We start from the raw sequence: 23,846 nt of genomic DNA on the forward strand, positions 1-23,846 counted from the left end.
CTCACAGCTTTCTCATCAGAAACCCTACAAGCTAGGAAACAATGGCAAGATACAGTCTATATATGTTAAGAAAAAAATACAGTCAACCCAGAACACTATACCCTGCAAGGCTCTCATTTATGAATGAAGGTGAAATAAATATCTTCCACAATAAACAGAAATTTAAAGAATTTGTCACCACTTGCCTAGTTGTACAAAAGATGCTTAAGGATGTGCCACACACAGAAACACAAAAACAAAATCATCACTGTGAAAGAATGTGAAAGCAGTAAATCACCTAGTAAAAGTACAAAGAAAATCCGATCTATTTGCTGTCTACGAGAAACACATCTCACCAACAAAGATACCCAAAGACTGAAAGTGAAAGGGTGGAAAAAGATAATCCACACTAATGAATACCAAAAAAGAGCAGCTATAGGCATACTAATATCAGACCATATAGAAATTAACACAAAAACTGTTAAAAGATACAAATAAGGGCACTATGTAATAATTAAGAGATTAATTCACCAGACAGCTGTGACTATAATAAATGCATATGCACCCAATTTCAGGGTGTCTGGTTATTTAAAAGAAATTTTAATGGGCCTAAAGGGAGACAGACTCCAATAAAATAGTAAGAAGACTTCAACACTGAACTATTTTTTTAACCTCAATACATTTTATTGAAGGTATACAAATTTCATGCATTTCATATATATAAATTTAAAAACATGGTGATTCTTCCCACCCTACCCTACCTCCTCCTGCACTCTCATACTTCTTGCCCCTCCCTCTTCTATTTAAGTAGTCTTTTACAACAAAAGCAAAGCTGGAGATAATATGATATTTCATGACATACTATAAGGCAGTTATAACCAAAACAGCCTGGAACTGGCATAAAAACAGATAGGTATACCAATGGAACAGAATAGATACTACATAAGTCATTCCATGCATCTATAACCAACTTACCTTTATATGAGCTAAAATTAAATCCCTGGAGCAAGGACATCTTTTCAACAACTGATGCTGGAAAACTGGGTGTCTGCATGCAGAAATATGAAGCAAGAACCCTACCTCACACCTTAAACAAAAAACCATGCCAAATGGATTAAAGACTTAAATCTATGACCCTGATACCATAAAATTACTAGAGAACATTGGGGAAACCCTGAAAGATATTGGCCTAGGCAAAGATTTCTTGAAGAAAACCCCAGATGCACAGGCAATTAAAGCCAAAATTGGCAAATGAAATCACTTCAAATTAAGAAACTTCTGAACTCCAAAAGAAACACTCAGCTCAGGGTAGTGAAGAGCAACTGACATAATGGGAGAAAATATTTGCAAATTATGCAATTCATAAGGCATTAATAGCAAGAATCTATAGAGAGCTCTAGAAACTCAGCAACAATAAAACAGACAATCTAGTTAAGAAATGGGCAAAGGACTTGAACAGATATTTTTTAGAAAGTAGAAATTCAAATGGGCAACAGACACATGAAAAAATGCTCAGGATCATTAGTCATCAGGGAAATGCAAATCAAAAAAATATTTTTTTGCACTTCACCCCCTGTTAGAATGGCTTTCAGACAGAAATCAACAAACAACAAATGCTGGCAAGGAGGTAGAGAAAAAGGTCCCCAATCCAATGTTGGTGGGAATGTAAACTGGTCCAGCCACTGTATAAGACAGTATGGAAATAACTCAGAAATTTGAATATAGACCTACCATATGATCCAGCCTTCCCACTACTGGGAATTTACCCAAAGGAAATGAAATCAGCATATGAAAGATTTATCTGCACCCTCATGTGTTTTGAAGCTCAACTCATGATAACTAATCAACCCATATGTCCATCAACTGACGACTGCATAAGGAAATGTTGTATGCACATCATGGAAGACTACACAGTGGTAAAAGATAAAATAAAATCCTGTCACTTGCAACAAAATAGATGCAACTGGAAAGCATTACACTTAGTTAAATAAGGCAATACCAAAAAGACAAATATCATGTTTTTCCTGATCCATGGTAACTACTAGAGTACTTAAAAGGCAATTTTTGGAAGTGAAATTGATACTTTGAGATGTTATAGCTTTGATCAGCCCTTGTGTCACTGTTGAGGAGCAGTTTTTTTTTTTTTTCCTCATACTATTTGTTGAAATCTTTCCTTAATGTAAGGTTAATTTTATGTCTATAAAGTAAATTTAAAATTGATATTTATAAAAAAAATTAGTGTGGCCGGTGCCACAGCTCACTAGGCTAATCCTCCACCTGTGGCGCCTGCACCTCGGATTCTAGTCCTGGTTGGAGTGCCGGATTCTGTCCGAGTTGCTCCTCTTCCAGTACAGCTCTCTGCTATGGCCTGGGAAGGCAGTGGAGAATGGACCAAGTGCTTGGGCCCTGCACCCGCATGGGAGACCAGGAGGAAGCACCTGGCTCCTGGTTTTGGATCGACGCAGCAAGACGGCCGTAGAGGCCATTTCGGGGGGTGAACCAACGGAAAAGGAAGACCTTTCTCTCTGTCTTCTCTCTCTCACTGTCTAACTCTGCCTATAAAAAAAAGTGCAAAGTCTATGAAATTGTCATACAAGTGGAGCTTAAAAAAAAAAAAAAAGTAAAAGTAATGTGCTGTCTTGGGAAAAAAAAACACTAGTAAACATTAACATAATATGAATAAATCATGAATTCAGTGATATTTTTACATGAAATAAACTGTGTTATTTACGTTATCTCAAAGGAAGCTCATAAAAGTAATAATCAAATGAACATATTTTGATTTAATTTATTGAAAATTTACTATATGTGCTAAGTTAACCAGTTTACATTGACTATTCTTGACTATTTTATTGGATGCATTTAGATAAAAGAGAAAACAGGTTAGAAAGATGCCTTGGTTTTACATTGGTGATGACTTTTGTTGGAAACTAGGAATTCCCAAAATATTTAAAGAAACATAACTACTCAATGAGTGTTTTCAGTTATTCTGAATTATCTGATAGCTATCCTAGCCTAGCAGCATATTATTTCATGTCCTGCATTAACAGTTGCATATATGATCACATTGACTTAAGTCATCACCTAAAATGAAAATGTTGGGTATTTACTGTTCTTAGAATGTATCTGCGTTCATTCAGGTTGGCTTGCAATATTTTAAAGTAAAGATATTTGGTCTTCATTAAGTAGTCAGTTTTTAAGTTATTGTTATTATTTAGAGAGACGATTTTTTACGGTGGAATTCAAGCAGTGAAACATAATGAAAGTTAATCTTTTCTAAAATTTGCTTTTTTGAAATGCAGGGACAGAAAGAGAGACCAAAAATCAATCACACAGACAGCTCTCCCATGCACTAGTTCACTCCCCAAATTCCCATAACAACCCAGGCTGGGCTAGAATGAATCCAGGAGGTTGTAACTCAATCCAGTTCTCCCAACTGGGTGGCAGTGAATCAACAACTCGAGTCAAAACACACAGATTCCCAAAATGTGCATTATCAGGAAGCTGGAAATGAAAACAGAGCCAGGACATGAACCTAGGCATTCCATTAAGGATGTGGGTGTCACTAGCGGCTTCTTAACAAATGCACCAAAAGCTGCCCCCCAACAAATTAATCTTTAGTTCCTTTAATCATATAAAATAAAACATGTAAATTTCGGGCACAAAGCCAGTGGATGGGACATTGATTGCTTATAGTACACAGAGATAAATAATTCAAAATGAGAGAAAGAACTTGCTGAACTTCTCTTGCATTTGGATGTCATGTAAGGAGCAGATCTGACTTTGCATTGCTCCTTAGAAGTCATACGCAGTAAGGAACAGTATTTTTTCAGTTTGCTAGTATTTTACTTAGGGGCATGCTCTCAAATGTTTTAGCACATCAGAATTTTCGATCAGATTAAGAACAATCTCATTGTTAAAAGAAATGACAGTGATAAATGGATGCTTCAAATAATGGTGCACTATGCTCAAAATCCAATAAATAAAAAATGACAAGTGGAAGACAAATTATGAAATTACATCTTCTAGTAAATCTAACATCAGGAATTTAATGTCAAAAATACAAGATTATCTACCAACGTTGATAGTTCATATTTTATCATTGTGCAGTTGTTGTATGTGTGTTTGATGTGTTAATTGGATTAGTTTCATAGTTTTTATGAGAACTACAAACATGAAAATGTATATAACATTTATTGTCTGACCACAATTGAAGTGATTAAAAAACTTGTTTTTCAAAGGAAATTGAACATAATCCACAGTAGAGAAGCACTATGTGAATATCCCAGTAGAGGTGTTTTAATCAAAATGAATAAATATCATACTCTCCCTCTGCATTTTAAAAATAACATTGCCTAATTGCAGAGAGGTAAGTGCAATGAATTCATCACTTTTCTTTCAAAGCTTTTCACCATTTATTCTTGTAAGACAGATTAACCAGAAATGTAAAATATTTACACTCCAGGTGTCAAGGAGTGTAACTGCAAATTCCCTCTCAAGTCTCTAAATCTTTACTGGGAGAAATTATATTAAGATAAAACTGCCTAAGGATATAAGATACATCCACTGACATAGGTCAATGGCTTTCAATCCCAACTATGTACCAGAATAACCTAAAACTCTTTGTTTAAAAAAAAATTATTTATTTATTTATTTATTTGAGAGGCAGAGAGAAGGAGTCAGAGAGAGAGCGTGAGGTCTTCCATCTGATGGTTCATTCCCCAAATGGCGCAATGACTGAAGCTTCGCCAATCTGAAGCCAGGAGCCAGGAGCTTCCTCTGGACTCCCTATGCAGGTGCAGGGGCCCAAGGACTTGGGCCATCTTCTACTGCTTTCCCAGACACCAGAAGAGAGCTGGATCAGAAGTGGAGCAGGTGGGACTCAAACCGGCACCCATATGGGATGCCAGCACTGCAGGGAGCAGCCTTACCCGCTACGCCACAGTGTCAGCCTCATCACCTAAAACTCTTTTTTTTAAACTTTTATTTAATAAATATAAATTTTGAAAGTACAACTCTTAAAAGCAACACTGATGAGTGGCACCACTGTATTATTTTTATTTCATTGGTTTGATGCGGAATTTCATAATGTTAATAATTTTCCCTATATTATTTTAATTAAAAACCAAAAGTGAGAACCACTGGAATAGAAACTCAAAACATTATTTCTGATATCAGTATGCATAAGGATGCTTCTAATATACTAATGCAACCATAACAAAACATAAACAGAACAAAAATATTAATGTCAGAATCTCATCCACTGAATTCTGGTTTGATGGTCTGGAGTGGAGCCCAGGTACTGGTATTTGTCTCAAAGTTCCCACAGTTGATTCTAGGATGAAATTCAGACTGAGAATCACACAGTTTATGACATAAACAGTGGAAGCACACTATTTAGTCTCCTGTAAAACAAAAAGAAAAAAGGAAAAGAAAGAAAAGAGAAAGAGAAACATACCTCAGCAAATATAATATAATGTTTACTGTGAGCAGCTGCTCATTGTGTTCCACTCTGACAGAGTTTTCTTTCTGGTGCAAGAAACTAGAAGACTTAGGCAACCTCTGAAAGCATGGGTTTGGTTTTGTTCCATTGACATTCTGTTTTGCTACTAAAAGTTTTGAGGCAAATTCATGACCAATATGCAACAAACCTCAGATCATTTTTACTTTGTATTTTCAACCTTGTTTTATCCAAAATCTTCATTTGTTTTACATGACTCACAAGCTGCCTTTAAAAAATGATTTATTTATTGTTTCTTTTTTTTAAATTTTAAGGCAGAGTTACAGAAAGAGGAAGAAGAAGAGGAGGAGGAGAAGGAGGAGGAGGAGGAGAGCGAGAGAGCAAGAGAGAGAGAGAAAGTGAGAGAGAGAGAGAGAGAGAGAGAGATCTATTAGCTGGTTCACTCTCCAAATGGCTGCAATGGTCTGGGCTGGGCCAGGACCGCTAGAAGCTTCATCTGGATCTCCCATGTGAGTGCAGGGGCCCAAGTACTTTAGCAATCTTCTACTGTTTTCCCAGGCTCATTAACAAGAAGCTGGATCTGAACCAGAACAACAAGGTCTCTAACGGGAGCCCATACAGTATGCTGGCATTGCAGGCGGAGGATTAACCAGCTACACAACACCAGTCCTACAAGCTGCATTTTTGAAGAACAATTTCATTATTTGAAAGGAATAATGACAGAGAGAAAGGGACACACACACACACACACACATATACAGGAAAGAGAGAGACAGAGATCTCTTTCATCTGATGGGTCACTCCTCAAATAGTCTCAGTAGCCAGGGAGCTTGCCCAGACCAAACTCAAGAGCCCAGAACTCCACCCTTGTCTTCCACATCAGTATCAGGGGCTTAATAACTTAGGTCATTGGGCACTGCCTTCCCAGATGCACTAACAGGAACCTGGATCTGAAGCACAGCAACCAGCCCTCAGATTGCAAGTGGAGACGGCTAAGAAATGCAGGCCCCATGCCTTTTTATACAAGTGTTCTTAAGTCGTTTCTGTAGCCCTGTGAAGTGGAACAAGAGAAGGAGAGAGAGAAGAAAGAGAGGGAAGGGAAGGGGAGGGGAGGGGAGGGGAAGGGAGGGGAGGGGAGGAGAGGGGAAGGGAGAGGCGGAGAGGGAAGAAAGAGGACGTGAGGTAAATCAATTCAAAGATTTCCATAGTATAGTCTCAATTTTGTGTTAACAAGGAGAAATATGCACAATTTAATACAGGTTTTTTTCAGTTTGGAGTGGACTCTGGATTTCCCTGATTGATTTCAGAGAAAGTTCCATTTGCAATGCTGGTATATAGTAGCCTTAAAATTCTTGAAATTTGAGGTAGTGATTCAGCATCTTAGGATAAATTGATTGACTATGTGGCAGTATTAAACTTAACTTGAATGGTTTTTAGATTACCCACAAATACATTTCTGGAACAGAAAACAGTTCTTTGTAAAAATCAAATTGGATGATATTCCAATTATATAACTCTTCATTTGCATTTAAGCAAAACTCCTTCAAACTATGAATTTATAATTTAGAAAAATATAATTAAATACTAAACCTTTAATTAGAGGATGCAGATGTCAATAGAATATTATATTGATGAATTCATTCATTGTTTATTCAAATTATATTTCTTGGTACCTACTATGCATCCATGACATACACAGAGAATCTGGTGGCAAGTGCAGTGGACACAGTCTCTGTTTTAATGGAACCTATATTCAGATGGGAAATGCCTTATATAAATAAAAGTAAAAGTGTGTATTTATTAAGAAATGGTGAAGCTGCTATGGAGGGAAATGCATAATACTTAGCAATATTGAAATTCTAGCAGGGATGGGGATGGTGTGGAAGCTAACGTGACCTGAGAATTCAGAAAAAAAGTTTCTTTTGCAACTAAATTTAGATCAAAACACAAAGGAAAATTAATAATCATGAAACAAGCAATGTATATATGTTGATGTGGCTTAGAGAAATTGAGAAAACACTTTTTTTTAAAGATTTATGTATTTATTTGAAAGTCAGAATTAATACAGCAGAGAAAGGAGAGAGGCAGAGAGAGAGAGAGGCAGAGAGGTCTTCCATCTGATGGTTTAGTCCCCAGTTGGCGGCAACAGCTGGAGCTGTGCAGATCCGAAGCCAGGAGCCAGGAGCCTCCTTTGGGTCTCCCACGTGGGCACAGAGGCCCAAGGACTTGGGCCATCTTGTACTGCTTTCCCAGGCCATAGCAGAGAACTGGAATAGAAGCGGAGCAGCCAGGTCTCAAACTGGTGCCCATATGGGATGCCAGTGCCTCAGGCCAGGGCGTTAATCCACTGTGCCACGGCACTGACCCCAAGAAAACACTTTATAAGATGTAATAATATGTAGGAAAATCAATAATAGAATACAAATACAAGGATACTTTCAAAACTTTTTAACAATGATATTGAAAGATAGGTTTTTATAGGAGCAGAAAAATTTCAAGACCCAGTCAGTTTTCCCATGTTATGAGTTTTCCACAAGCTTTTTAGACACCTTCTGTACATGGATTACAAAAATTGTGACGCAGCAGAGAGCCGGATCAGAAATAGATCAGCCACAACCCAAACTGGAGCCCACATGGGATGTGGGCACTGCAGGTAGTGGCTTCACTACTGGGAGAGCAGTGAGGATGGCCCAGGTGCTTGGGCCCCTGTAGCCACGTGGGAGACCCTGAGGAGGTTCCTGACTCCTGGCTTTGGATTGGCCCAGCTCCTGCCATTGCAGCCATTGGATGGAGGACCTTTCTCTCTTTCTCTCTCTCTCTCTCTGACTCTGGCTTTCTGTGATTTTGCCTTTCAAATAAATAAATTCATCTTTAAAAAATAAAAGAAAATGAAGTCAATTAAAAATTTTAAATAATTAAATTAAATATTTATAATTTTTTTCCTTGGACTGACTGAAGAAACTGTTTTCCAAACAACTGTGCTATTTGGTATTTCAAAAAAATAAAAGCTAACAATATTGTCACAATTTTTGTAATCCATGTACACCACTCCACAGTGCCGGCCCCCACCCATATATACTAAAGGCAGAATGACAGAGAGGCCAGCGCGGCGGCTCAGTAGGCTAATCCTCCGCCCGTGGCACAGGGACCCCAGGTTCTAGTCCTGGGTGGGGTGCCGGATTCTGTCCCAGTTGCTCCTCTTCCAGTCCAGCTCTCTGCTGTGGCCCAGGAAGGCAGTGGAGGATGGTCTAGGTGCTTGGGCCCTGCACCCTCATGGGAGACCAGGAGGAAATAACTGGCTCCTGGCTTTGGATCGGTTGGAACGCCGGCCACAACGCGCCTACCATAGATGCCACTTGGGGGGTGAACCAACGGAAAAAGGAAGATCTCTCTCTCTCTCTCTCTCTAATTGCCTAACTCTGCCTGTCAAAAAAAAAAAAAAAAAAAAAAAAAAAAACAGATAAAGAATGACAGATAAAGATATCTTCTACCTGCTGATTCACTCTCCAAAAGCCTGACAGCTTGGACTGCCTTAAGCCAAAGTCAGGTGCAATTACATTGTTTTACTAACTTGATGGAAGTTTCTTCATATATACTTGTGCAAGCGTATATTTACTTACATAGATCTTCAAATAAATCAATTCAATAGGTATTCAGCTAAAACTTTATTGCCTCATTTCTACTTGAAACTTGAAGTAGTCACTGAGGGAGAAAGGTAGGTCACTGTTTTTCAAAATAGACATAAAATAAGACAGAAGGATTCTGACATTTCAGCAGTAGACCTCCTGAAGAGAGCGTGAAAGCAAGATGGGTGCTCTAATATCTTCATTCTGATATTGCACCTCCACTCCTATTCACTTGAAGCTGATGCCGCAAGTAAAAGCCAGAAACTTCTTTATAGAGAAAAGTCAAAAAGTCCTCAAGCTAAATTAGATTTTCTAATACCTCAGTGCAAGTCCCAGGAGGATAAGATAATAGCATGTCAGAAATCTGTGTAGTCATCATTCTGTCTCTGATTTTGAGCTAATCATAGGTGGTTTGCAGAGGTAATGGAGGTTTTGTCTTCTTAAATAAGACTACAGTCCACACTATCCCTATAAATTCCTAAATTTTAATTCCCTAGGTTCGTTGTTGGCTGACTGGTAGTACAGACTTCATATCTGAAACTGAACTCTTTTTTTTTTTTGACAGGCAGAGTTAGACAGTGAGAGAGAGAGAGAGACAGAGAGAAAGGTCTTCCTTTTGCCATTGGTTCACCCCACAAATGGCCGCTATGGCCGGCACGCTGAAGCCAGCATGCTGCGCCAATCTGAAGCCAGGAGCCAGGTGCTTCCTCCTGGTCTCCCATGTGGGTGCAGGGTCCAAGGACCTGGGCCATCCTTCACTGCCTTCCCAGGCCACAGCAGAGAGATGGACTGGAAGAGGAGCAACTGGGACAGAATCTGGTGCCCCAACCAGGACTAGAACCCGGGGTGCCAGCACCACAGGCGGAGGATTAGCCTAGTGAGCCGTGGCGCTGGCCAAAACTGAACTCTTGATCTTTTTCTAAAAGACTGCACTTCCCTCATGCCACACCCCTCTGTAAATGGCCCTGTGTATAATGTTTTTGTGAATAACATGACAGCCATCTTTGACACATTTATCTATCTGTAGTCCATCACTCACCTTCACTAATCATACCTCTTACACATACCAGGAATCATTTTACTCCTTACATTGCAAATGCTCTAACCAAGCTTCTATTGTCTTTTATTTGTACTATTGTAGTAACATTTTAACCGGTTTCCTCATATTCAATTTTATTACTTTCGAATCCATGCCCCCAAATAATTATATGGCTTTGATGATTGGTGTTATTTTACATTTGTGCTTCTAAATGCTGACATTAGGCTTGATAGTGTCAGCACCAAGCTTTATCTTTAACTGGTTTTCTATTGAGCTTAGGCAATTATTAAAGTATTCGAAGGGCTTCTAAGATGGCAGAATAGGGTGAGAGCTTACTGCTCTAGTCTAGGAGAAGATAGTTTAAAAAAGATGGAGGGAGTGAAATCTCAGAGAAGAGTTAGGGAGAAAATGGCAGAAGAAACTGCACGCAAATTAAAAGCACACAGAGGACCAATGTGGAGGGCGTTGACGTCCACAACTCAGGACTCCACCAACTAAGAGCCTTCCCACCAGCCTCGGAAAGTGAGGTAAGACCAGATCACAGCCCAAGCTACGGGCGCTAAAGCTACAAAATACACATTCTTCTCAGCTGTGCATGGAACATCCTCTAGGGTTGATCACATACTAAGCCAAAAAGCAAGTCTAAGTAATTCAAAAAAATCGAAATAAGCAACTCATGAATCTCTAGAACATATGCAAACACATGGAAACTGTACAACATGCTCTTGAATGAACAGTGGTTCACAGAAGAAATCAAAAGAGAAATCACAACATTTCTGTAAACAAATGAAGACAACAATACAACATATCAAAACTTATGGGATACAGGAAAAGCAGTGTTAAGAAGAAAGTTTACAGCAATTGGTGTCTACATCAAGAAATTGGAAAGGCACCAAATAAATGAGCTATCAATGCATCTCAAGGATCTAGAAACACAACCAACCCAAAACTAGTAGGAGAAATGAAATAATTAAAATTAGAAATCAATAAAATTAAATCCAAAAAACACAAAAGATCAGCAAAACGAAGAGCTATTTTTTGAAAATATAAACAGAATTGACACACCACTGGTCCACCAAACCAAAAAAAGGAGAGAGAAGACCCAAATCAATAAAATTAGAGATAAAAAAGAAAATGCAACGACACCACAGAAACAAAAAGAATAATCAGAAATCACTACAAAGAGCTGTATGCAAATAAACTGGGAAACAGAAGAAATGGAGATTCCTGTACCCACAACCTACCTAAATTGAATCATGAAGACATAGAAAGCCTAAACAGATCCATAACCAAGACAGAAATTGAATCAATAATAAAGGCCCTCCCAAAAAGAAATCCCTGAACCGAATGGCTTTATTGCTGAATTCTACCAGACATTAAAGAAAAAATCACTTCAATCCTCCTCAAGTTATTCAAAACAATTGAAAGGGAGGGAATTCTCCCAAATTCTATGAAGCCAGCATCGCTTTAATTCCTAGTGCTGAAAATGATACAACAGAGAAAAAGAACTACAGACCAATTTCCCCGATAAACAAAATGCAAAAATTCTTAACAAAGTTCTAACAAATCAAATCTAATAAAACATCAGATCTCTCTCTCTCACTATCCACTCTGCCTGTCCAAAAAAAAAAAAAAAAAAAAAAAAAAAACAAACAAACAAACAAACAAAAACACATCAGAAAGATTATCCATCCAGAAAAAGTGGCATTTATCCCAGGTATGCATTGATGGTTCAACATTTGCAAATCAATCAATGTAATGCATCATATTGACAAACTGAAGAACAAAACTCATATGATTATCTAAATAGATGCTGAAAGCATTTGGTAAAATACAACACACTTTCATGATAAAAACTCTAAGCAAATTGGATATAGAAGGAACATTCCTCAACACATTGAAGGAAAATTATGACAAACTCATGGCCAGCATCATCATTTTGAATATATATTATTCAATCTAGTCCTGGAAGTTTTTAGCCAGAACCATTGAAGTAGAAATCAAAAAGATACAAATGGGGAAGGAAGAAGTCAAAGTAACTCTATTTGTAGACAATATGATTATATATAGATATATAGGGGATCCAAAAGATTCCAATAGGTGACTATTGGAACTCATAGAAGAGTTTGGTAAAGTAGCAGGATATAAAATCAATAAAAAAGAATCAATAGCCTTTGTATAAACAGACAAAGCCAAGGCTGAGATTGAGCTTCTAAAATTCACAATAGCTACAAAAAATCAAATAATTTGGAATAAATTTAACCAAGGATTTCAAAGATCTCTATGATGAAAATTATAAAACATTGAAGAAAGAAATAGAAAAAGATACAAAAAATGGAAAAATCTTCCATGCTCATGGATTGGAAGAATCAACATTATAAAATTTCCATTCTTCCAAAAGCAACTTACATATTCAATGCAATATCAAATATCAAAGACATTCTTCTAAGATATATAAAAAATTATGCTGAAATTCAAATGGAAAAACAGAAAACCTTGAATAGCTAAAGCAATCTTATATAACGAAAACAAAGCTGGATGGATCACAATGCCATATTTCAAGACATACTACAAGGCAATTTTAATCAAAACAGCCCAGTACTGGTACAAAAACAGACCAATGGAACAGAATAGAAATGCTAGAAATAAATCCAAACATCTACAGCCAATTTATGTTTGATCAAGTAGTTAAAACCAATCCCTGGAGCAAGGGCAATCTCTTCAACAAATGGTGCAGGGAAAGCTGGATTTCCACATGCAGAAGTATGAAGCAAGACCCCTACCTCACACCTTACACAAAAATCCACTCAATGTGGATTAAATATCTAAATTTTGACCCAACACCATCAAATTATTAGAGAACATTGGAGAAACCCTGCAAGACATTAGCACAGGCAAAGACTTCTTGGAAAAGACCCCAGAGGCACAGGCAGAAAAATCCAAAATTAACAAATGGGATTACTTCAAATTCTGAAGTTTCTGTATGGCAAAGGAAACAGTCAGGAAAGTGAAGATGCAACCAACAGAATGGGAGAAATTATTTGGAAACTATGCATCTGATAAAGGGTTAACAACCTTAATCTACAAAGAGATCAAGAAACTCCACAACAACAAAACAAACAATTCAGTTAAGAGATGGGCCAAGGACTTAAACAGACATTTTTCAAAAGAGGAAATCTAAATGGCCAACAAACACAAGAAAAAATGTTCAGGATCGCTAGCCATCAGGGAAATGCAAATAAAAACCACAATGAGGTTTCACCTCACCCCAGTTAGAATGGCTTTCATACAGAAATCAAGAAACAACAAATACTGGCAAGGATGTGTGGAAAAGGTACCTGAATCCACTGTTAGTTATAATGCAAACTGGTAAAGCCACTGTGGAAGACAGTATGGCAATACTTCAAAAATCTGAATATAGTACTATTGTATGACCCAGCCATCCCACTCTTGGGGGTTTACCCAAGGAAAATGAAATCATGAATAAAAGAATTATCTGCATCCCCATGTTTACTACAGCTCAATTCACAATAGCTAAGACATGGAACCAACATAAATGGTCTGTCAAAATGCCTGGATAAAGTTATTATGGGATATGTACTCTGTGGAATACTACACAGAAGTGAAAAAAAAGAAATCCTTTCATTTGCAACAAAACTGATGAATCTGGAAAATATCATCCTTAGTGAGACAAGCCAGTCCCAAAGGGACAAATACTATATGCTCTCCCTGATCTGTGAGAACTAATAACTAATATAGCACCTAAAATGAAATTTATGTAAGTGAAATTTACACTTAAAGAAGGGATGGCCTGAGCTGCCCTTCTGTTGACTGTCGAGAAATAGTTTTGTTTTTTATTGTTTTATTGTTTTTTCATACTATCGGTTGAACTCTTTACTTAACGTAGTGTTAATCATATATGTATAAAGTCAATTGAGGATGGAGCTCATTAAAAAATAAGAGTGCAAATAAGAGAGGGAGAAGGAAGCTTGTAACTTTAAAGCTGGATAGTTCTGCATACATTCCTATGCACTAACTTCTTTTTTTAGAGATTTATTTATTTTTTTCAAAGTCAGAGTTACACAGAGAGAGAAAGAGAAGCAGAGAGGGTGTTAGAGGTCTCCATCCACTGGTTCATTCTCCAATTGGCTGCAAAGGCCAGAGCTTTGCTGATTGGAATCCAAGAGCCAGGAGCTTCTTCTGGGTCTCCCACTCAGGTGAGGGGCCCAAGGACTTGGGCCATCTTCTACTGCTTTTCCAGGCCATAGCAATGAGCTGGATCAGAGGTGGAGCCACCAGTCCTTGAACCGGCACCCAAATGGGATGTTGGCACTGCAGGTGGCAGCTTTACCTGCTACTCCACAGTGCCTGCCCCTCTATGGTGTAACTTCTATAGGTACAATTTAAAAACTTATCCTGGGACTCCAAATCTCATTAAGCTGGGTAGCAAAAATGACATCTTAAATGTTAAAGTAATCATATTAAGTGTTAACATGAACATATAGATAGGATTAAGTACTAATATAATCATATAAACAGGACCAAGTGTCTGATAATAATAATAGATAGAATTAAACAGAAGAGAATGATCCAACATGGGAAGCAGAACTGCAGACTCATGTTATGACAATATCTTTAAATAGCACTCTGACCTCAGAATAAGTCCTTAAGGCATTATGTTCTGGCTGAAATGCCCAAGAGAGCATTTTAGGAATGGAAAGCCAAAACACTGTGGCAAAAAATATCCTACATGAAGAATCTCTATGAGTGAGACCCCAGTGGAAAGAAGTGGACATCAAAGCAAGATGTACTTTTCTCTAAAGGGAGGAGAGAACTTCCACTTTGCTTTTGGCCTTGTGTAAATACTGATGGAGTTGTGGACTCAAAAGATTTCCATAGCCTTGGCAGCTCAAGTCAAGAGCCTTGACTTGAGCACTGACATCATACATAAGAGTGTTAATTCTTAAATTAACAACAGGAATCACTGTGCACTAACTCCCCAAGCAGGAGAGCTGTACACAAAGAGTTGTATTATTAGAATTAACTGTAAAACTAGTTCTCAAGGAGTGTTTTGTGTGTGTGTGTGTGCATGTTTGTGCAAATTGTTGAAATTGTTACTTAGTTTAAAGTTGTTCTTCTGTGTACAAAGTTAATTGAAAATGAATCTTAATGGAGAATGGGACTGGGAGAGGGAGAGGGAGGAGGAAGAGGGGTAGGAGTATGGGTGAGAGGACAGGTATGGTGGAAAGAATAACTATATTCCTAAAGTTGTATTTATGAAATTTTTATTCCTTAAAAATAAATTAAAACATATGTTCACATGGCCTTGCATCTCTGAACATTACCTATGTCTGTGTCCCATGTCAATCTTTATCCACTTCTTGATCAATGTCTTACCTTTTATTAGACTCAAGTTCCGTTTAATGTCATTGTTTTTATCTAGGAAGCCTCTTATGTCTGGGATGTACTTATCTTCCTCTGACTGATTATCTGTCAATTTCTACTCAAACTTCAGGTTATAGCTTAAATATTGTTTCAGCAGACAATCCTTCACCCTGTAAGTAAAATTAACATCATTTCATGGTTTTCTATTTATACATCATTTTTTACAGATAGATATATATATGAACTTTTGATGTCATGTATTTTCTCAATCACTTATTTAATATTCAGCACACTCCCTAAAATGTAGATCTGTGAGGATAGAAAATAGAGTCATGATCAGAAGCTCAGTTTCAAAATTGGATGGCAGGCAATTGAAGGGCTTTCTCTTTTGTATTTTGTTAAGGGATTTGGATTTCATTTGAAGAAAATGTAGAAGTGAAAAATTTCAAGCAGGTAATATCATGTTCAGAATTTTAATTCAACAAGGTTTTTATGCTTTTCCAATGGCATACAGATCAGAAAGTCATAAGATCAAAGGCAAAGAGACTAGGTAAGATATTATGGAAATGAGGCAAGAAAGAATGTTGAAGGGCTGGACTAAGACAACAATGTTATAACAGGAAGCATATTTAATAAGGTAGAATAAAGCATCAATCAATATTTGGGTTCTTCGATGGAATGGGAGAAATTATTTGCAAAAAATGCAACTGATAATGGATTAACATCAAGAATCTATAAAGAACTCTAGAAACTGAAAAACAAAACAATCCAATTAAGAAATGGGCAAAGGATTTCAGTAGGTGTTTTTCAAAAGAGGAAATCCAAATGGCCAACTGACACATGAAAAAATGCTCGGGATCAGTAGCCATCAGGTAAATGCCTATCAAAACCATAATGAATGGTTTTAAGCCCAATTAGAATGGCTTTTATATAGAAATCAAGAAACAACAAATACTGACAAGGATGTGGCGGAAAAGGTACCCTAATCCACTGTTATTTAGAATGTAAACTGGTACAGCCACTGTGGGAGACAATATGGAGATACCTCAGAAATTTGAATACAGACCTACCATATGACCCAGCCAACCCACTCCTGGGAACTTACCCAATGGAAATGAAATCAGCAGATGAAAGACTTATCTGTACACCCACATTTATTGCAGCTTAATTCACAATAGCTAAGATATGGAATCAACACATATTTCATATGTCACATATGACATGTTTCATATGTCAACTGAAGGCTGGATAAATAAATTATGATATCTGTACATCATGGAATACTACACAGGAGAAAAAATGAAATCCTGTCATTTGCAACAAAATAGATGCGACTGGAAAGCATTATACTTAGTGAAATAAGCCAATTGCAAATGGACAAATACCACATGTTCTCCCTTATCTGTAGTAACTAATAGAGTTTTTAAAAGGTAATCTATAGAAGTGAAATTGAGACGATTGAACAGCCATGTCTTGACTGTTGAGGAGTAGGTTTTTTTCTCAACTATTTGCTGAAGTATTACTTCATGTAGGTTTAATCTTATGTGTATAAATTTAATTGAAAATAGATCTTAGTAAAAAATGAAGAATGTAAATAAGAGACGGGGGAGGAAGAAGGGTGTGAGTGGGAGGGAGGGAAAGGAGGGAAAATTCACTATGTTTTTCAATTTTTATATATAAAATATATGAAGTTTTTATACCTTAAATAAAAAAGATTTTTACTTAAATAATATTTGAGTTCTCTGGGAAACAGACTCTGAGGTGGAGATTACCATGCATTGTTTTGATTATGGAATCTTCATCTAAGACAAAGAAGTGAAGGAAGGGACATAGAAGTGAAGTTGTGGTATAGACACAAAAGGAAAACTTCGGGTTACTCTTGAGTGGATTCTGGAGCTGCAATGGCTCCTCCAAGTTAACCTTAGTTAGGGCTCTCAGCTGGGCCTTTATACGCTGCTGAGAGTATTTTTCTGGCATCACTATCAGAAGCTGGAATGATCACCTGGGTAGAACATGACAATCCACTATAGGCTCCTATTAATTGAAGGAAAAACGGATCTGAGGGAGACAAACAGAAAGGTATGGACTAAAGATCACTAGCTTCAAATCTTATAACCAGGAGTAATTATTTAGCCTAAGGGTTAAGACTTACATCCCACATAGGAGTACCTGGGTATCCCCCCCACCCCCAGTTCTGGTTCCTGACTCCAGCTTTCTGCTAAGGCAGACCCTGGCAAGCAGCAATAATGACTCAAGTGATTGGGTTTCTGCTACCCACATTGGAGAACTGGATTGAATTCCTGACTCCCAGCTTTGACCTGGCCCAGCTGTGGCTGTTTTGGGCATTTGGGAATCACCATAAGGGAATTCTGTCTCTTTCTCTCTGCTGCTCAATTAAGGAAATCTAATTAAAAATATTAGCCTCACAGAAGGTAGTACATGTGGAGCCTATGTATGAGACTTTTTAGAGACAGTTTGTACATGAGAGTATTGAGGTATTAGTGTGTGTGCACACACACACATGCATCTATAAGCATAAAGAAAACAAACATAACAAACATGGTTAAGGGAACCTATAGAAAAAATTGTGAATATGAGTAAGTAAGAAATAATAAGAATATAAAATAACAAAAGCAACTGATATAACTACTTTTAACAACAAACTTTTCCCAGAGCTTGTTCTAGACCAAATACTTTGCAGATGCTACATAGATTTAAAATTCAAGCATCCATGTGAGGCTGATATTATGACTGGCTTTGTAGAACAGGCAATTTTGAGAGGTTTTAAAGTATGCCCAAAATGATAGCTAAGGTATTCAGGTAAGACTGTAACCATCTCCAAAGGAAAAATTCTTCTCTGCCTTGTGAAATGATAGCACATTATTGCCAAATTTGCATAAAGGATATATAAGCAAAAATCATGAAAGTATTTCTTAGATGAAGCAGTTAGGGTGTGTAAAAAATCTATAACATTTCTAGCAAGGTTTTAGTTGGCAAGATGGTAATGATAAGCAGATTTCAATGTGTACAACAGTGAAAAATGGGAGTGGACCAAAAGATGTATGGGACATACATAGCAGAGAATACAGTTCTGGTATTTTAAAATAGAAGATAAGCGAGTTTATTTATTTTCCAAGGACAACTCAGAGAGAAGGAGAGGGTGCACGTATGAAGATGGTAGAGAATGATCAATGGAGTAAGAACTCTTTAAGTGGTAGAGGTGATGAGTTTCAAAGAAAAGTTGGAGGGCAATCACCATGTTCCCCTAAATGTAAAGAAGGAAAATAAAGATGGCTTTGAAAATTAATCTTGGCTATGAGAGGAGGAAAACACAAGCTCCTAAATTATTTATGTTTCTAGGGTTATTCTTATCTGCAAGATGTACCTCCATATTCTAAGTAAATGAATATCCTCACATGGGTTTACTTGTGATACAGAACGGGTCTCTAACTGGTAGAAAAAAATCAATTGAAAAAGAACAACAAGCTGGGAACTTCCAGGACATAATAAAGATAGGACTGCAAAAGAGATGGAATGGGGAAGAGGAACTAGAATGAAGAGGTGCTGGAAGCTGCAACTCACAGGAATGTTGGCAAATCCTGTCAGGGTGGAATGGTGAAGCTTATGTCTCAGTAATTCAGAACAAAGGCCTCAAAATCCCTTTATCCTAGGCTGAAGTTAGGAAACTGTGATCTACATATACATCATTTATTTCCTCAATGATTCACATACCTTAGAACAACCTTTGAAAATTTAATGGCTTCCATATTTCTGATTCAATTTAAATGATTTTAAAATTTGAATGGCATCATATACCCACTAACTTCCAGGTTGACTGAAATAGAGGACCTATGGTTTGTGTTCAGTGTACTTGGTTTCAGGTAGGATTTTATCCTTAAAATACATTCTGTTCAATGGGAAGTAAAAGAAAAAAAGGAGAAAAGGCTTCACTCTCCACATTTTGACACCCCTGACCTCCCCAGCCTTTGGGCACTGGCCAAGTAGTGGCAGTCAACATGTCAACTTGACTCTTAATCTGAAATGGCCTCAACCCAATCCTGCTTGCTTTAAAAACTATGTAAGTCTCATTAATAAGAAAATGTTTGAAAAGAATTTCTCCCTTTTGTTGTGGGATCAAGTGGACAGAAGCAGTAAGCATGGTGAGAGAGACCCAGGTTTGACCCTGAATCAGTTACCACAGAGTTGACCTTAGACATCAGCCCAGAATACTTACATTCTATATCTGACACGTAAGTGATTTAAGTATGATGGCTTTGAAGATATCTTACAACTCTAAAAAGTCATCTGTTGTCTTGTTTTTAGTTATTTCTATAACTAATTGAAAGTGCCAGCTTTATATTGATATTTATAAACAAAGTATATGTTTTTGGTATTGATAAATGTGATACGTTTCAAACTGCCTTTGGAGAAATATCTAATGAAAGTTTACATACAAAACAATTATTTCAACAGAGAGAGATAATAATAGATAATAATTGCATAGTTCAAATTAAATGAAGAGTGGTTCTCTTTATTCTTACTTTCTATATCTGAAGAACAAATGCAAAAGCTGAAATTCAGGCTTAGGTCTTCTAAGAATCCTAAGTATTTATTTATTATTTGAAAAGTAGAGGGAAAAAAGGGAGAGAACAAAACATATTAAGTCTATTGGTTCTTACCCCAAATGACTGTGACAGTCAGAGTTGAATCAGTCTGAATCCAGGAGCTGAAAATTCAATCAATATATCCCATGTCAGTGACAGAGAACCAACTATGTGAGCCATCACCTTCTGCCTCCCGGAGTGCATATTAGTAGGAAATTGAAATCAGAAACACTCAGGGTTTGAACCCAGGTACTCCAATACTGATTTCAGGCATCCCAAGCAATGTATCAACTATTGAGCCAAACACTAGTTCATTAGTAGAAGTATTAAACTAATAACTAGGCATTGCCTCCAATACAAATGTATTTATTAAAACCAGAAAGGTGGCTTACATTAGAAGAAAGTAATAATCTACTTCCAAAATGATTTTCCATTGTACCCCAAAGAACTGACAAGGTTTTCATATTGGCTTCAGTTGTGGCTTAGCACATATTTATACTTTTACATCAGAGTGATTGTTAGACAGGAAGTTTTCAGCTCTGTAATTAGTAATCTACAATGGAAGCTTTGAAACTTAATTACAGTGTTGCTCACAATAATAATATGAGAAACACTAAAGTTGAATGTAGTTTTCCTTGACACACCTCTATGTACCTTCTTATTGGCTGGGAACTAATTATATATGACTAGTAGATAATCCATAGAGAAAAGAGTGTGTGTGTGTGTGCAGAAACAGCCTGCATTTGCAACAGGTACTTCTAGTTAGGCCAAGATCAGCTGTTGCAGTTGATTTGGACTAAAATGTAAAGCACAGAAGCAATAGAGAGAACATCATCAGAGACAGCTCTAGATTCCAGCGCTCTCCATGTTCTGCAACTTGAGCATCTTCAACCATTCCAGACTAGACCAGCCCTCAAAGAAAAAGTATGGCGTTTTATCCACTGCAAATTGCCGGGCTGGTGTGTGGGTTCCTCGGCATGGTTGGGACTCTTGCCACAACACTTCTGCCTCAGTGGAGAGTATCAGCGTTCATTGGCAGCAACATTATTGTCTTTGAAAGGATCTGGGAAGGGCTCTGGATGAATTGCGTCCGACAAGCCAGGGTTAGGTTTCAGTGCAAATTCTATAGTTCCTTGCTGGCTCTCCCACCTGTCCTGGAAGCAGCACGGGCTCTCATGTGTGTGGCTCTTGCTCTCTCCTTGATTGCCCTGCTTATTGGCATTTGTGGCATGAAGCAGATCCAGTGCACAGGCGCTAATGAGAAGGTGAAAGTGTACCTTCTGGGCACCTCTGGAGTTCTCTTCATCCTGACCGGCATCTTCATTCTGATTCCAGTGTGCTGGACAGCCAATATCATCATCAGGGATTTCTATAACCCAACCATCAACGCAGGCCAGAAACGAGAACTGGGAGCAGCACTTTTCATCGGCTGGGCAAGCTCTGCGGTCCTCTTCATTGGAGGAGGTTTGCTCTGTGGATTCTTCTGGTGCAACAGAAAGGTGCAAAGGCAAAGATATCCAGCTCCTGTGGACTGCGCGCCTCGCACAGAGAAGCAAAGGAATGTGACGGTGATCAGTAAGAGCTGCACCAGTTATGTCTAATATCTGCATTTGGCACCAACTATGGATTAAGATCAATGTATTTTATAAAATCCTGCAAGAAACTGTAAGTACATCAGGCAAGAGAACTTGCTTCATGACTAGATATAATCGGGGATGAAAATTTCGCACCTGTCATGGGAATGGACATGACTTACTTGGATGTTTTGACTTTTTATGTATCAAATGCATCTACTCTTGTTGGATTCAATCTCCAGTTCGCAGTCTAAAGTCACATATACTCAACAAATGCTATCAGAGATCCAATGATAAACTACTCTTTTTTTTTGACTATATTAGCTGGTGAGAAATCTAAAATTACATTTGATAATCCATAGCAATAAAATATATGTTCTAAAATATAGCCTATCGTTTTCCTTCAAAATACTTCTTATTCTACCTAGTAAGAACTAAACAATGATTTAAAAAATTATCCAAGAAAATTATAGGCATCAAATAACAATTTTAGTTCAATTTAGCAAATTATATAAATATCCATTATTTAAATTATTTACAATTTTCTATAAGAAACCTAAACATAGAAAAAATTAGACACTTTTAGGGAAAAAGGACCACTGATTTCTCTCAGGACATTTTAAAGGATGGATTCAAAGTATCTAATTAATGTAGCTAAAATTTCTTGGAATTATATAATCAAAGTAAACTAATATACTTTGTTAGCCTACAGTTTGTACCTATAAGCAAATGAAGTACCTAGGTTGATATGGTTCATCTATAGAAGATCATTAAACCTCGGTTCTCATGGGGAAGAGATATAGTACCAACTACAGAATTCAGTTTTGGGTGTTAAAGGAAATAGTTTCTGTTCCTTGTTTTAGACTTTAGTCATTATACATGCCTAAACATGGAAAGCAAAATGAAGAATAATGATTCAGGCAATTAGTAATGCTTAAATAAATACCTTGTTTTTTATTCTCCAATAAACAAATAGGTATAGAGAAGTCATTTCCTTTGGCTTGAATTATATATTATTTTCTCAATTTTTCATTTTTTAAAATTTTTTTAACTTTTATTTAATGAATATAAATTTCCAAAGTGCAGCTTATGGATTACAATGGCTTCCCCCCCATAACGTCCCTCCCACCCGCAACCCTCCCCTTTCCCACTCCCTCTCCCCTTCCATTCACATCAAGATTCATTTTCGATTCTCTTTATATACAGAAGATCAGTTTAGCATACATTAAGTAAAGATTTTAGCATGCATATAACATTATCAGGATTAAAAATTTGGGGGCTGGGATAGGCTGGGGAAGCCAACTATTTGAGGCAACATCATTCCTAAGGACAGTATCTGAACAGCTCCATTATCTTGTCAATCAATCCATTTTTACGTATTTGATTTCAACTCTTCAAGCACAGTGTCTATTTTGTATATTTATTTAATATATATTACATAATTGTAATGAAATGTTTAAATTTGTTTTCTAAATATTTATTGCATGTCTATTTTATTATACTTTGATAATAAGGGTTATGTATAAAAATTATGTTGACGTATTTAACTGTACTCTCAACTTGAGAATTAATTTCTGTGCTCAAAAAATTATCTAATAACTCTGAAACATTAACCAGAAATGATTTAAGACTACATGTTGTTGTCAAACCCTAACTCCATTCTACAAGCCACCATCAAGGCTTTAGTAAGCCACACTCCTGGTGACATAAAATTGTACTGAAAAATTAATAATATTTAAATTATAATGATCACAAAGATGTAAATATCTTCAAGTAATAAAAATTAAGAAAAGCAGTGATTTACATGTTTTTTTTCTGTGATTGTTTTTCTTTTCAGACTTAACTTGGAAGTGTCTAATATTGAATGTTTTGAGAAAGAGTCATTTATCATATACAGTCAAATAAGTAAGGCATCAGACAAGCAAGATATATGAAGAAAGGTTGTCATGGAATCATTTTTCTTATTGTTCGGCTCACATAGAAGTAATTAGCCTTACAAGGATTGGTTTCTCAGGCTCAATAAGCCTTACTATTCTGCTTACCAGAGGATCAAAGAGTAAAAAGAGGTCATTCTGGGTAGAATCATAAGATAACAATAGCTACTACACATGGTGCAAAAGTTCAGGAACTAAGAATTCTGTCCTTTTATTAATCAAGGTGTGCTTTTTAAAAATTATT

General features: G+C 37.0%; 1 protein-coding gene and 1 long non-coding RNA gene across 3 annotated transcripts; one reads left to right on the top strand and one right to left on the bottom strand.

Moving 5' to 3' along the window:
- Positions 1 to 5,030: 5,030 nt before the first annotated feature.
- LOC127482805 (uncharacterized) lies at positions 5,031 to 20,612 on the bottom strand. Of its 2 annotated transcripts, none has more exons than XR_007908658.3 (4): positions 20,487 to 20,612; positions 20,170 to 20,216; positions 15,503 to 15,660; positions 5,031 to 5,384 (listed from the first exon to the last, which is right to left on the bottom strand). It is a non-coding gene; the product is annotated as an uncharacterized LOC127482805 (long non-coding RNA). The 2 variants fall into 2 exon arrangements; XR_016232065.1 differs by lacking the exon at positions 5,031 to 5,384 and adding an exon at positions 7,499 to 7,707 and having other exon boundaries at positions 20,487 to 20,605.
- Positions 20,613 to 20,796: 184 nt separating this feature from the next.
- CLDN17 (claudin 17) lies at positions 20,797 to 23,461 on the top strand. The gene has a single exon (XM_002716786.5). The coding sequence runs from the start codon at positions 21,021 to 21,023 to the stop codon at positions 21,693 to 21,695; it is 675 nt and encodes a 224-aa protein (XP_002716832.1). The 5' UTR covers positions 20,797 to 21,020; the 3' UTR covers positions 21,696 to 23,461.
- The last annotated feature ends 385 nt before the right edge of the window (positions 23,462 to 23,846 follow it).

The sequence above is a fragment of the Oryctolagus cuniculus genome, chromosome 4, assembly GCF_051225735.1.
Source record: "Oryctolagus cuniculus isolate XC-2025 breed Fujian yellow rabbit chromosome 4, ASM5122573v1, whole genome shotgun sequence".
Lineage (NCBI taxonomy): Eukaryota > Metazoa > Chordata > Mammalia > Lagomorpha > Leporidae > Oryctolagus > Oryctolagus cuniculus.